Source organism: Talpa occidentalis, unplaced genomic scaffold (genome assembly GCF_014898055.3).
Source record: "Talpa occidentalis isolate TD23 unplaced genomic scaffold, MPIMG_talOcc4v2.1 talOcc4.16, whole genome shotgun sequence".
In the NCBI taxonomy this organism is placed as follows: Eukaryota; Metazoa; Chordata; class Mammalia; order Eulipotyphla; family Talpidae; genus Talpa; species Talpa occidentalis.
The window spans coordinates 54,857,196-54,870,409 of NW_023601653.1; the positions used below are offsets into that span (position 1 = coordinate 54,857,196).

Sequence of the window (13,214 nt, forward strand, 5' to 3'; positions counted from 1 at the left end):
GGAATTGTAATGATTTGTGTACATGTGAGTATATGTGTGTGTGTATGAGTTTATGTATTTGTATATGTGCACACATACACGCATGGATGATGAATCTTAATTAAGAGCAAGGAAATATTTAGAAGTTGGAAATGTGTTGGTACAATTATCTTATCTGCACTTGCAGGTAACATTAGAAATGGAAAAGAAGAGGGTCTCCCCTGTGGCACAGTGGGTTGAGCGCAGTGCTGTGAAGCTGTTTGCAGCCTCTGCAGTGCGGGTTCAATTCCCAGTCGGCCAGGGAGAAACCCACATGGCGTGGCAGATCTCTCCTGCCTCACCCGCTGCTCCCCTCAGCAGTGTATTTCAATACATATGCCTATTCTGCTCCCTGCTCTGTCTCTGGTGAATTCTCATACCTTCTTGTGCCTCTGTACCCCAGTTCTTGTATAACTAAATAAATCTTTAAAAAAATATGGAAAAGGAGTGAGGGTTGACAGAAACCATTCTAAATTAGAATGGACAGGGGAGAAAAAGGGAAGAATCAAGAATGATTTGGGGGCCTCCCTGGTGGTGCAGGTGGTTGAGTGCTGCACTGTGAAGCTGTCCGCGGCCTCTGCAGCATGGGTTCGATCCCGGCCAGAGTCCCACATGGTGTGGCAGACCTCTCATGTCTGGCCCGCAGCTCCCCTCAGCAGTGTATTTCTTCAGTCTGCCTGTTCTTTTCCCCATTCTGTCTCTGGTGAATCCTCTCACCCTCCCCCACATCTGGCCTGTACCCCAGTTCTTGATATAAAAATGAATAAATCTTAAAAAAAGAAAGAATGATTTGGGTATTTTAGGACTAGGCAATTGAGAAAATGAAACTATTGATGGTTTCTGGCTCCTAGTCCCCTTGCTTTCCTGAACTGGAGTCCATTAGTTATAGTCCTGGCTCTAGAGCTGCATGAATACGTCACTCCTCACGGGCCTCCTTCAGAAGGTAGGGGAGCACGTGCACACACACTCACACTTACACATTCACACAACCAAAGCTTTAGCCCAAGGGGCCTCTTGTCCACATACACCAAGAATTTCCTCACCTTCAAGCCATTCCTTAAGCTTCCTGTCCCTCATTTTCTTGTTGGCAAATTACAAGCTGTTTTCCTGGCAACAGCCTGCCCATTGCCTCCACTATAAAGATGTCACTCCCAGAGCATCCATCACTTCCTCCTGTGGATTCAAGGAGTGCTCTTGTACCCACCTCTGCTGTAGCTTCTAACAAAGTACATTTTTATCATCCTGTTTCTAGAGCCATCATTGTCGTTTACTAGCTTTATTAAGAGTGGGATCCATTACCTTTGTCTCTATCCACAAACTAATGTAAAGACTCATATGCATGCAGTTGTTCAAATAATGTATTTCCATTTCCAACCTAATGAATCGGGGACTTTGTTTATGGGCAAATTATATAAGCATATTAACAGTGATCAAAAAATTCAAAATCATTTCTCCCAAAGGTACAAAGCTGTCACAGATGCCTGTTCTCTTCAGCCAGATATTGACTTACTACCATTTGGAGACCAAACTGAAATCGGAGAGCGGGTGAGCTGTGTATAGTTTCCTTAAGCTGGGAGCCAACATCTAGAAATCTTGTGGTTGTCTTGAGCCTTTCGTGGAGCCTAACAAAATCTGAGCCCAGAGGAGTTGCATGTTGCCATGGTGATAAGGCCCAGAAGCCAGAGCACAGAACCCTCTGATGTCCGCTCCCTTAAGTATTTAAGTAACCATCATACACTTGACACTGCGTTGCCCACTCAAGAGGTCTCAGGGAAGATGAAGCAGCCATGCCTTGCCTCCAAGGTGTCTTCCTTACTTGGAGCTTACTTTAAGTTGATTTGGAAACTGAGGCTTCTGACAACTCACTCGACTCCTCTTGTCAATGTCTTGTATAAATATATCTTACACTTACGTCACAACTTGCTGACCCACTGAAAACTATACCTGAATGTAATCTTTGTAAGTATTGGCCAAAAATGTTAACCCTTATAGGTGTCAAATCCTGGGCAAAAGGTGTTGCCTAGATGATTGGCTTTTACAACAAATCTGATAAGAGGATGGTTTTGTGACCTACTTATTGCAGCTGAGAAAGTGACTGTGTTACTAGAGCTAATAGAGATTCGGGTACTTGCTCATTCACAAGTTAGGAATGCAGCTGTGATGAGTCTGACTCTTTGTGTGCCTCGTGGTGGTTCTTACTGCAGCAAACTATTGGGACCATGAACTTCACTCCTGAGGAGAACCAAACCTCATATTGGAATTCCGATGAGAAATAGAAGAAAGAAGGACTATAAAGCCATTTACCCACTAAATACTCGTTTAAAATTTTCACAATTAATTACTTGTTTATAAAAGTGAATTGCTGTACAGTTCTATTAAACATAACTTGTAATTTCAAATTAAGGCTAAGGACACTACAACCACAGTTTACAAAACTGGTCAATATTTGAGAATTGTTGCTGTCTTCAGCACTCACAAAGTGCTCTGGTTATAAATGCTTCTGGACAGCACAGTTTTCACTGTGAAGGGGAGATTAATGCTATCAGTCCAGGTTTACCTAACATAATTAAAATTTTTACCACTAGACTATTTTGTTTTAGCAATGTTATCATAAGTTCATTGGTAAGTTACATTCAGTTTAGATTTTTTAGAAAAGTTTGTATTTTAAAGGGATTTTTTTAATCAGTAGAGAATTTACTAATGGAAAAGGTGGATGTTTATGGATGTTTCTCTTCTAGGGCATTAACCTGAGCGGAGGTCAGAGGCAAAGAATCTGTGTAGCACGTGCTCTATACCAGAACACCAACATTGTCTTCTTGGTAAGAGCATGGTCTTTCTCTTTATTTCCAAGTGTAATATTTGTCAGTAATTAACTGGCTGTGTATGTGGGGGTTTATTTGTGGACTCTCTGTCCTGTTCCATTGAACTATTTGCCATTTAAATACCATTTTGTTTACTATAGCTTTGTAATCTAGTTTGAAACTAGGAAGTCTGATACCTTAAGCTTTATTACTTTGGCTATTTGGGGTTTTCTGTGGTTCCAAACAAATTTTAGGATTGATTATTCTATTTCTGTGAAAAACACCATTTGAATTTTGATAGAGTTTGCATTTTATTTGTAGATTGTTTTGGGTAGGATGGATATTTTAATGACATTAATTCTTCCAAACCATGAACACAAAATACATTTCCATTTGTGTTTTCTTCAATTTCTTTCAGCGGTGCTTTATACTTTTCAGTATACAGGTCTTTGACCTAATTCAAATTTATTTCTTAGCTATCTGATTCTTTTTGATGCAATTATAAATGTGATTGTTTTCTAAATTTCTCTAGTAGTTCATTATTGGAGCATTTGTTCATTGTTAGAATATAGAAATGCAGCTGGTTGTCTGTATTGACTCTATATACTGCACTTCACTGAATTCATCTATCATTTTTTTCCAACAGTTTCTTTGGTGGAGTCTTTATAGAGTTTTCTTTGCACAATGTCATGTCTGTCATCTGCAAAATAGTGACAGTTTTACTTCTCTGACCTGGATGCCCTTTATTTCTTTTCCTTGACTGATAATCTGCGTAAGACTGAGTATTATGTCAGATGCAACTGGTGACGGTTGGCAACTTTGTCTTGTTTTTGGTCTCAGGAAAAGCTTTCAACTTTCAGTGTTGAGATAATGTTAGCTATGGGCTTGTCATATCAGCTCTTTATTATGTTGAGGTACCTTCCCTGTAAACCCACTATGATTAGAATTTTCATCATGAATAGATGTTGAATTTTTTCTGCATTGACTGAATTGATTATGATTTTTACCCTCATTTTGTTAATGTGCTGTCTCATGTTGATTGCTCTGCAGATGTTGAACCATCCTTTCATCCCTGGAATAGATCTCACTCAATTGCATTGTATGATCCTTTTCATTAAGCTGTTGGATTCAGTTTCTTAATATTTTGTTGAGAATTTCTGTGTCTGTGTTTATCAAGGATATTGACCTGTAATTTTCTTTTCTTAGAGTTTCATTGTTTGGTTTTAGTGTACAGGTAATGCTGGTCTTATAAAATCATATTGGAAGTGTGTATTCCTATTTTTGGGAAAAAATGAGAAGGATTGTTATTAATTCTTCTTTAAATGTATGGTAAAATTTACCAATGGAAGCCACATGGTCCCTTGTTGTTGTTTGTGTGTTTGTTTTCTGGTTGGGGCATTTTTTAATTATGAAGCAATCTTCCAACTAGAAGTGAGGCTGCTGAGATTTTCTGGAACCTTGGGCAACAGCTGGGAAAGCATCTAGTCAAACTACATCTAGCAAAAAACTGGGCCGTGGGCATTTTTGCCTCCCTCTTCACAAAACCCCGGTGGGTAGCCATGGAGTTTGCTCCTGTACCTATTTAAAAACTGCTCCTTGTTACCTGTGGGATTCATAAATACAAGCCCTTTGGTTATTAGAACTGAGTAATTTGGGGGTTGCTCTCTTGGGAGGCACCCATAAAAGGTGGGGCACTGGGTATGTGGAGAAAGAAACACCTTCAGGGAGATACTGGTGACTTGGTTTTATTTTTTTTTTAAGATTTATTTATTTATGCATATAAGAACTGGGGTACAGGCCAGAGGTGCAGGGGGGTGAAAGGATTCATCTGAGACAGAGTGGAGAGCCGAACAGGTAGATTGACTGAAACACACTGCTGAAGGGAGCAGCGGGCGAGACAGGAGATGTCTGCTGTGCTATGTGGGTAGCTCCCTGGCCTACGAGCTGCAGAGGCTGCGGACAGCTTCACAGTGCTATGCTTAACCTCTTGTGCCACCAGGGAGGCCCTGGTTTTCCTTTTGAAGGGAGATGGGTATGGAAGCATCCACCAGTTTTCTCAGTAGGAGTGTAGTCAGCTGCCTGAGGCCCGAGGCTGGACCCCTGGGCAGAAATGTGGCAAGAACAGTCAAACCCCTTCTGGGGCATTTTCTTTGCTTGCTGCCCTTGCAGTGAGTCCTCAGGGGAGGGAGTGGAGGTGGCCCAGAGCTCCTGTGTCTGTCAGGAGGCCTGAGAACACAGCTTGGAGAACTGAGTGATTTGGGAATCTGTCCCTTGGATGGCAGCCTTAAAAGTTGGGGTACTACACGTTGGATCTCATGCCTTCATTTACCAGGGAGAAGCTGGGTATTGGGGCTTCCCCCCTGCCCCCCGCCCCGGTTGTATGGCACTGCACTGGGTGTGGTGTTTAGGGCATGAGTGTCTCAGGATTCTCCCCACTTTGAAGTGGGTATTTTCTCAGTTGCTCATTGACCCAAAGTGTAAGTCACTCAGCCAGTTTCTGGATTTCTTTCAGAGAAATATTATAATGAAGCCACTTTGATTACTGCTCTATAATTTTTTTATGATACACGAGAAAAGCTTTATTTTAATACCTTTTTTTTTAAATAAATTTTATTTTTATATTCCCCCATACAATTGCAAACCCCCCATTCTGACCCCAATCCCTCCCCTCCCGCCCCCCACCCCCCAAAAAGTGTCTCTGGTTCATAGTTTTTTGTTGATTTTGATTTTCACTTTCTTATAGTTATTCATTTTCCTGGTCCCTTATTTAAGTTTTCTAGATTCCTGCTATGAGTGAGACCATCAGGTATTTTTCTTTTTCTTTTTGGCTTATTTCGCTGAGCATGATCCCTTCCAGCGCCATCCATGTTGCTGCAAATTGCATGTGTTTATCTTTTTTGAATGCTGAGTAATATTCCATGGTATATATGTACCACATCTTCTTGATCCAGTCATCTATTTTTGGGCATTTGGGCTGTTTCCAAAGCTTAGCTATTGTAAACAGTGCTGCTATAAACATAGGGGTGCAGGTGTTCTTTGGAATTGATGTTTCTGTGTCCTTTGGGTAAATACCTAGGAGTGGAATTGCTGGATCATATGGAAGCTCTATGTTTAGTAGGTCCAGAAATCTCCACACAGCTCTCCATAGTGGTTGGACCAGTTTGCACTCCCATTAATACCTTTTCTTAAAATGTTAAAGGATTCTCATCTGTTTGTTATAAATTGGATTTAAGGTCTCACGTGCCTTTAGTTATCTGTATTTCTCCTTTCTAGAGGAAATGAGTTACCTAAAGCCAACAGAGATTTTTTTTAACCTCTCTCCATTTTCCTGGCCTCAGGATGATCCGTTTTCTGCCCTGGACATACATCTGAGTGACCACTTAATGCAGGAAGGGATTTTGAAGTTTCTCCAGGATGACAAAAGGACACTTGTTCTTGTGACTCACAAATTACAATACCTAACACATGCCGACTGGGTAAGAGCCTCAAGAGACTCTCCATTAATTTGTTAGTCATTTAATAAGGACATTAAGAAATGCTTTCTGAGATACAGGTAACTGTTTGGGCCATTTTGTCGCAGTTCTGCTAACATGTGCTTCTTTCCTTAGATCATAGCCATGAAAGATGGGACTGTGCTCAGAGAAGGGACTTTGAAGGACATTCAGACCAAAGATGTTGAGCTTTACGAACACTGGAAAACACTAATGAATCGGCAAGATCAGGAATTAGAGAAGGTGAGTCCTCGTCCTCTAGAAGAGCTCAGGAGCCATCAATACACCGTAGAATTACTAAGAGCTACTTTAAAGAACTACTACCATTTAGAATTTGATAATATGATTTCTATTTGAAGTTCAAAGTCTATATTGATCTGTTAGTAACAAATGGGCTACTTTGAAACTATAAAATTCTAATGATAACTTTTGGATGAAGTGCTATCAGGATTTTGGAGATTCTTTATCTGATTTTGAATTGATCTGAATTATATGTGTACTTGGCTTAGACTACTTGCCAAAGAATGTAGTAGTCTTATTTTATTTTGCCTTATATCTTATTTTTTCTCACCTATAATATGAGAATGTTTTCATGTGTCACCCTCAGTGATGGCAAAACAAAATCTGGTATGACTTTGAAAGAAGGAAGAACTGGGAGCTGTAGGTGACATTGTAAGGCATGTCTGGAGTAGGGGGTGAAAGAATGTGAGCAGAAGGAATTTTAAAAATTTTACATTTGCATAGTTTTTAAAGTCCAGAAGATTTAAATGTTCTCATTTAGTTCTCGAAAAACTCCAGACACAGCAAAGAAAATGATTTCATTTGTACCAAGAATAAAACTAGTTCTCCAAGAGGTTAAGTAGCTTGTCTAAAGTTGCACAGCAGATATATTTATTTAGTGGTACCAGTTGGACATAAACCAAAGGCCATATTCAATGTAATTTCAGTACTATATTATATATGATATAAATATAGCATTGACTGAGGTGATAAGAGTTGAATACCAGACTGAGTACAGTCAAAGAACAGCTTTGGTTGTGATGAGAGATGAAATGATAAATTAGTAAAATTTTCAATATGCTTTCTCTGAAATTGGGACTAGGAGTTATCCAGCATAATGTATCTTTGACCCGGAATAAATACTAAAATGAATGTTTATAGCAGCAAATTTCTGAGACTATCAAGAAATTAAAATGTGACCTTTTAGAAAGAAGTAAAAGGATCTGTGATTCAGTTGAGAGAAGATGATAAAAAGTCAGAGCCTGGGACTCCTCTTTCTTCTGTGGATTTGCCAAAGATCTCAAATGCACACTACCCAGCAGAGAAAAGATGTATGTTGAAAGCATAAATAGAAGGGAAATCATAGAACTTTGAAAATGAGAATATTATTCAAAAAAACGTAACAAGGTACCGTCAGCAAGTACCTAGTTAGGGATTAAGCTGTGAGAGCCGAAATGATAAATTCCCTGGGGTGGCTCCAAATGACATTTTTTCAGTGCTCTAAATGCCAGGGACAAAAGAAAATGACGTAAACTTAAGGAGTTGGGGCCATTTGTGGTTTACTTTGGACAGAAGATCGGGGGGAAAAAAAGAGCAAGTGAGAGCTATTGGCTTGTTCTCATGTTCTAGTAATACTGTTAAGCAAGCCAGGAAGAAAGTCCATTAAGTTGTATTTAGAAATAAAGTGATCACTCAGATAGCATGGCTCCATAATTGAAGACATATGACTTGGTGATAAATCAGTGGAGGGAGATGTAGGACGAGTTAGGGTGTGGACAAAGCGAAGCCACTTGTGATGTGGAATGGTAGCCAGTGGAAGCTAGAAGGAACCACACACCTGCAGGGCCTCATACCTGAGGCTGGAGGGAGCATGCTGCTTACTAGAGAAGGAGGGGCACCTGAACTCATCTGAAGCCCAGAGTCATGCTGTGGTCTACAAGATCAGTAGAACACTGGGTTTGGGGCCTGTCTTAATGCAGTTGTTTAATTTGTTAGGCAGAAGAATTGGGCATTTGCTAGAACACTGGTGTTATCTTTTAGGGGTCATTAGTCAACATCTAGAAATATTCATGTTGGTCACAATTGGGGCACAGGTGTTACTGGCATCTGGGGGTGCAGGCAGTGCACAGGGCAACCCCAGTTGTCCCCACATGCCCAGGCAGAGAGTAACAGGCCTCAAACCAGAACAGATCAAGCAAAAAGGACACTGGCAGACCACAGGGCTGAGATAAGGCTATTGGTGACTGGTTAAAGGGTAAACAGGAAATACATTAACAGGATAGCAATGACAACTACAAAAAGGCCAAGGAGGTGATTTAAATGCTATTTAAAAGCTAGCTTGGATGGCACCAACCATTATCTTCATGATGATATTGAGCGAAATAAACAAATTGATGTTCCCTCCCCAACCTCTAAGTCCTCACCTGGACCCAACTCCTAACAGACATTCAGTAAATATTTACTGAATAAATGAAACTAAATCTGTATTTACTTTATCCAAATATCAACAGAATTTAAAATATTTAACTTGTAATGAAGTTAATGTGAACATTTACTCCAAAGAAAAATTACTTTGAAGGTTTCTTTTTAAGTCTCCAAGATGGTAAATCTTTTACTTGCACAGCATGGAGAGCTGAACAAGAAACAAATCTTTCCCATGTGCAGGTCCATTTAATTACACTAAACACACAAGACTGGAGCCTCTTTTATTTTATGTTTAATCTCATGTAAAGTGTTGGTTTTCATACCATCAGGGAAAATTAAAAGCTATTGTGAAATTGTCTCTGAAAAAATATACTCTTTTTAAACCAAGAATCTGGAAGCAATAGAGCCTTCTAGAATAGCAAGACTCCTAAATCACACATGTTATTTGAGGCCAAAACAAACCTCCAAAAACCAAGATCACTACCTAGAGACTGATCACCAAAGATTTATTGGTTTATTGATGTAACAGTCAAACTGCATTTTTTTTTTTTTATTTGGCACATACACAAAGCCCTCAAATTACCAGAGATTCCTGGAGTTTGCAGGTCAGTTATTTGGAACTCAGGAGGCATTTACCCACAGAATCAGGGATTTCGGTTTCCTAGTATGTCCTGCAGAACTTGACTGAGCCCACCCTGTGTAACAACTGATACTGCCATCCTATTATTGAGGCTGGGGGCACAGGAGTTGGCAGTGGGGACATGGAGAAAAGGAATTGCTTCTGGAGCAGAAGACAAGCCTAGAGCAACACTTAAATTTTTTTGTTTTGAAAATTAAAAATAGATCTACCATATAATTCAGCAATTCCACCCCTAGCATCTACCTGAGGAATGTAAAATCACTAATTTGAGGGGCTGTGTGCACTCCTGTGCTCATTGCAGCACTAGTCACAATAGCCAAGCTGTGGAAACAAACTGAGGCCCCAAAGACAGATGAGTGGATTAAGAAGATGTGGTGTGTACACACAGTGGAATACTACTCAGTCATAAAAGAAAGATAGTCTCTTGCCATTTGCCACGACAGGATGGAACTAGAGGGGATGGTGCCAACCAAAATAAGTCAGAAGGAGAAAGACAAGTACCAGATGGTTTCATTTTTTACGTGGAATAGAGCGAAACAAAACAAAGTATCTGACAAAATTAAGCATAAACCCTAGAAGTCTGACTGTAGAATTGAGGTTACAGAGGTGGGGGTGCAGGGGGCGGTGGAGGGGTCACAAAGGACTGTGTGGAGGACCATGGGTCCCTTAGGGGTGGGTGTGCTGTGGCACGTATCTGAACAGTGGGGGAACTGCGCCCTGAAATCATACAGTATTATAAACCCATGCTACCTCAAGAATTTATTCTGGGTCCCTTCTCATTTCCCTCTCCCTGGTCCTAAACATCCAGGCACCTAAGGACCTTGCCTCTCATTTGCTTCCGGGTTACCTGTTTCCCTTCAATTCCCGTGGCAGCTCCTTTCTCTTAGTGAGGTGGGAAAGAAACTCATTCTGATTTCATAATCCCTAGTCATGACGGATGACTGACGCCCCTCTGACCAAACCAGAACCCCATTATTTTTAGACAAAGATATTTATGAATGTTCTTATGATGCCACTTATTATTTTTAGTGAAGTAACATTCTGTTACACGAGTCTCAGGTATTCGTCGCTGAGACTCAACACGTGTATATCGGTATGTTAAGGTTACTGCTGAGAGAGAGAAATGACAGGAGCATCTAAAAGTGGTGTAAATATTTGAGGCCGCGGCAGAACTATGCTCGTGGGCCCGAGAAGTGACTCCCCTGCCCTGGGCCTGCCCAGCAGATTGTTACTCCTGCTCCTGGCTGCCTGCTGCTCCCACCTCCAGGCTCTGAAGCTCCCCTCAGGTGTACCCCCACACCTCTTATGGCAAGAGGTAGAGCTCTGGAGTGAGTAGGGGCCCAATCATGGGAACAGCAATGTTACAGTGGGTGCTGCGGGGTGAGTCCAGGCCAGGCTGGGGCCAGGAGGTCCCTGAGTGACGGCACTGTGCCTCCTGCAGGATATGGAAGCCGACCAGACGACATTAGAAAGGAAGACTCTCCGAAGGGCCATGTACTCGAGAGAGGCCAAAGCCCAGCTTGAGGATGAAGATGAAGGTGGGTCTTGTTCCAAGCGTTGGCAATTATGGGGCGCGTCACCTTGAACACAGACGTGTGTGTCGGTGAGGAATGACAAGCCACTTTGCAGGGCGCCAATAGCTGAATCAAATGCATAATGCTGCAAATGAACAGGAGTGAAGGGGCAGGGCACAGGCTCAACCAGTGGCCATCCTGAGGGTGTGCCCTGTGCGCCCTGCTAGCTCTGTGCGCTGTGTGAGAAGCAAAAGAAAAAGACAAATAGGAAGCACAGTAGATCAAGCCCTGGTTCTGATATGGTGGGCAGGTCCCATCTAATGACTGAATCAAGTTATGAATAAAATGTCCATCCTTTGGATGTAAATCATGAATGGGGATGCTGGAGAAAATGCTGTTTTGAAATACCTATACTTGAGTCATTCAGTAAGTCCACATGGGGTTTTCATGACAGTGTAGCAATGAAGGAGAAGAGAATTAGAAAGCCATTTGTTATGGTTTGTTTTCTGCATTTAATAAGGTATAATGGGGGCGGGGGAGATTTACTGGAAATATGAGAGAGGAGATGAAATAATTACATTGCCTTGGCCTTTGTTGCCAAGAAGTTTGTAAGGTAAATCACACTTTAGTCCGTAGTGTAAATGCACTATGCTTCCATTTCCCCTATGCAATTTTTGCTTGACTGTTCCTGCAGGTGAGTAAAGAAACAGAAAGAGTGAATCCTTTCCAAATGAAGAAGACCAGAGTATGCCACCTTTTCATTTCATAGAACTGTTCAGTGTTTCAACAAATGTTGAGTAAATGGATGATGTTTTTAAGGAATGTTTGGTGCTGTCAACAGGCATGTCAAATTCTCTAGAATTCTAGGGCAATTCCTTCCCATGCCCCTGAAGGCAAAGTCATGCCCAATTACTCTCTCTGGTGCTCCAGTGAGGGGTAGAAACCTGCCTTGGGCTTGCTGTGTAAATCTCTTTTCTCGAGTACAAAGTAAGATAGAAATATTTTCCTCACAGTAACATATAAAAGAAAGCTGAGTCTGGTATATCTACCAGTATGGTTGCTGCTCCTGGTCCATCAATATGTCTGTTCAGATCACCAGAAAGGGAAGAATGGAGATATGCGTATTGTTTCCACTGCTTAACACTGGCCACTTCCTCCTAGGGACAAAGTAGTTACTAGAAAGCCAAGGATCTGGTCTTTAGCTGGGTAGCCATAGGCAAACTGAACTTTCAATGAATATGGAAACAGCATGGATAAGGGCAGACAGCTAGCAGTCCCCATCCTTTGGTCATGCACATTTTGGTTCCTGTCCTCAGCCCTTGAACCCACCCTTGCCAAGGGAGAGATTATCCAAGACCTGTCCATCTGCTGCCTCCAGCTCAAGTATCGGGATGGTTGGTGAGGCTCAGTTGTCCTGTCAAATCCATATTTAGATATCTGTGGGCTGATGCCCCATCAACCAAAGACAAGTTGCCTGTCTTCCCCACACCCCAACAACCTGCTCAGCAAACAGCAGTACAGGACACTCAGGGTAACGGCCATGCAGCCACCCTTCCCAGAGGGAAGAAGGGGAAATACACAGTCACCACTGGCATGTCCAAGTGATTAGATTTTACTGCTCAGAAAAGGCCCAGTTCCCTGGTCTCATCATGGAGGGTGCTCTTGGAGTTTCCAGATGGTTTAAACACCTGAGAGGAGTTCCCTGGCCATTGTCCTCTGTGGCCCTGGCTTTGTGCTCTGGAAGACTCTCCTTCCTGGGCTCCTCATCTAAAATGAGCTATGGAGAGCATAGTGTCTGCTTGGGCTATGCACAAATGTTGCAGCCTATTTCCTCCTGGTACAGTTGTACAGATTCAGAAATTTAGAATTCAACAAATTATAAATATGGCGGATTAGGCATGTGGTTTTACTGGCAACCCAGTTCCTTCAATAACTTAGTATATGTCTGGTCTACATTCCCAATCAATTTGATGTGACATGTTATCTCATGCAGAGTATTGGTTTTACTTCACTCTTCACCTTTTTTTATAAAGAGTGTTTTCCCTACTCCTATTTAGTCTTAAAATATAAAATGAGAGGATAATCTTTGTATTATTATTTTTTTTACATCTTTTTCATTTTTGTACAATGGATGCATTTTCATCTTGGTTATAGTCCCCATAAAATTTCCACCACCCATTCACCCATGAACTATCAACATGGCCCCTGTGCTTTTCCCACCCTTGTTTTGATCCTACTCCTTTCTCTCCCACCCCCACTGTAGTATGTCTCTGATTTATAGTTGCCTGTTGATTTTGATTTTTACTTTATTATAGTTTTTTCCCTG

At 41.4% G+C, this 13,214-nt stretch overlaps 1 protein-coding gene across 8 annotated transcripts in view; it reads left to right on the forward strand.

The window, feature by feature from the left end:
• The window catches only part of ABCC9 (ATP binding cassette subfamily C member 9), a 126,853-nt gene that overhangs the window by 78,738 nt on the left and 34,901 nt on the right, over positions 1 to 13,214 (forward strand). For all 8 annotated transcript variants that reach the window (XM_037514240.2, XM_037514241.2, XM_037514239.2 and 5 more), the window contains 5 exons: positions 1,479 to 1,563; positions 2,757 to 2,837; positions 6,158 to 6,295; positions 6,428 to 6,553; positions 10,816 to 10,912. In XM_037514240.2, the coding sequence (XP_037370137.1) occupies positions 1,479 to 1,563; positions 2,757 to 2,837; positions 6,158 to 6,295; positions 6,428 to 6,553; positions 10,816 to 10,912 (527 nt within the window). The remainder of the gene's footprint in view (positions 1 to 1,478; positions 1,564 to 2,756; positions 2,838 to 6,157; positions 6,296 to 6,427; positions 6,554 to 10,815; positions 10,913 to 13,214) is intronic.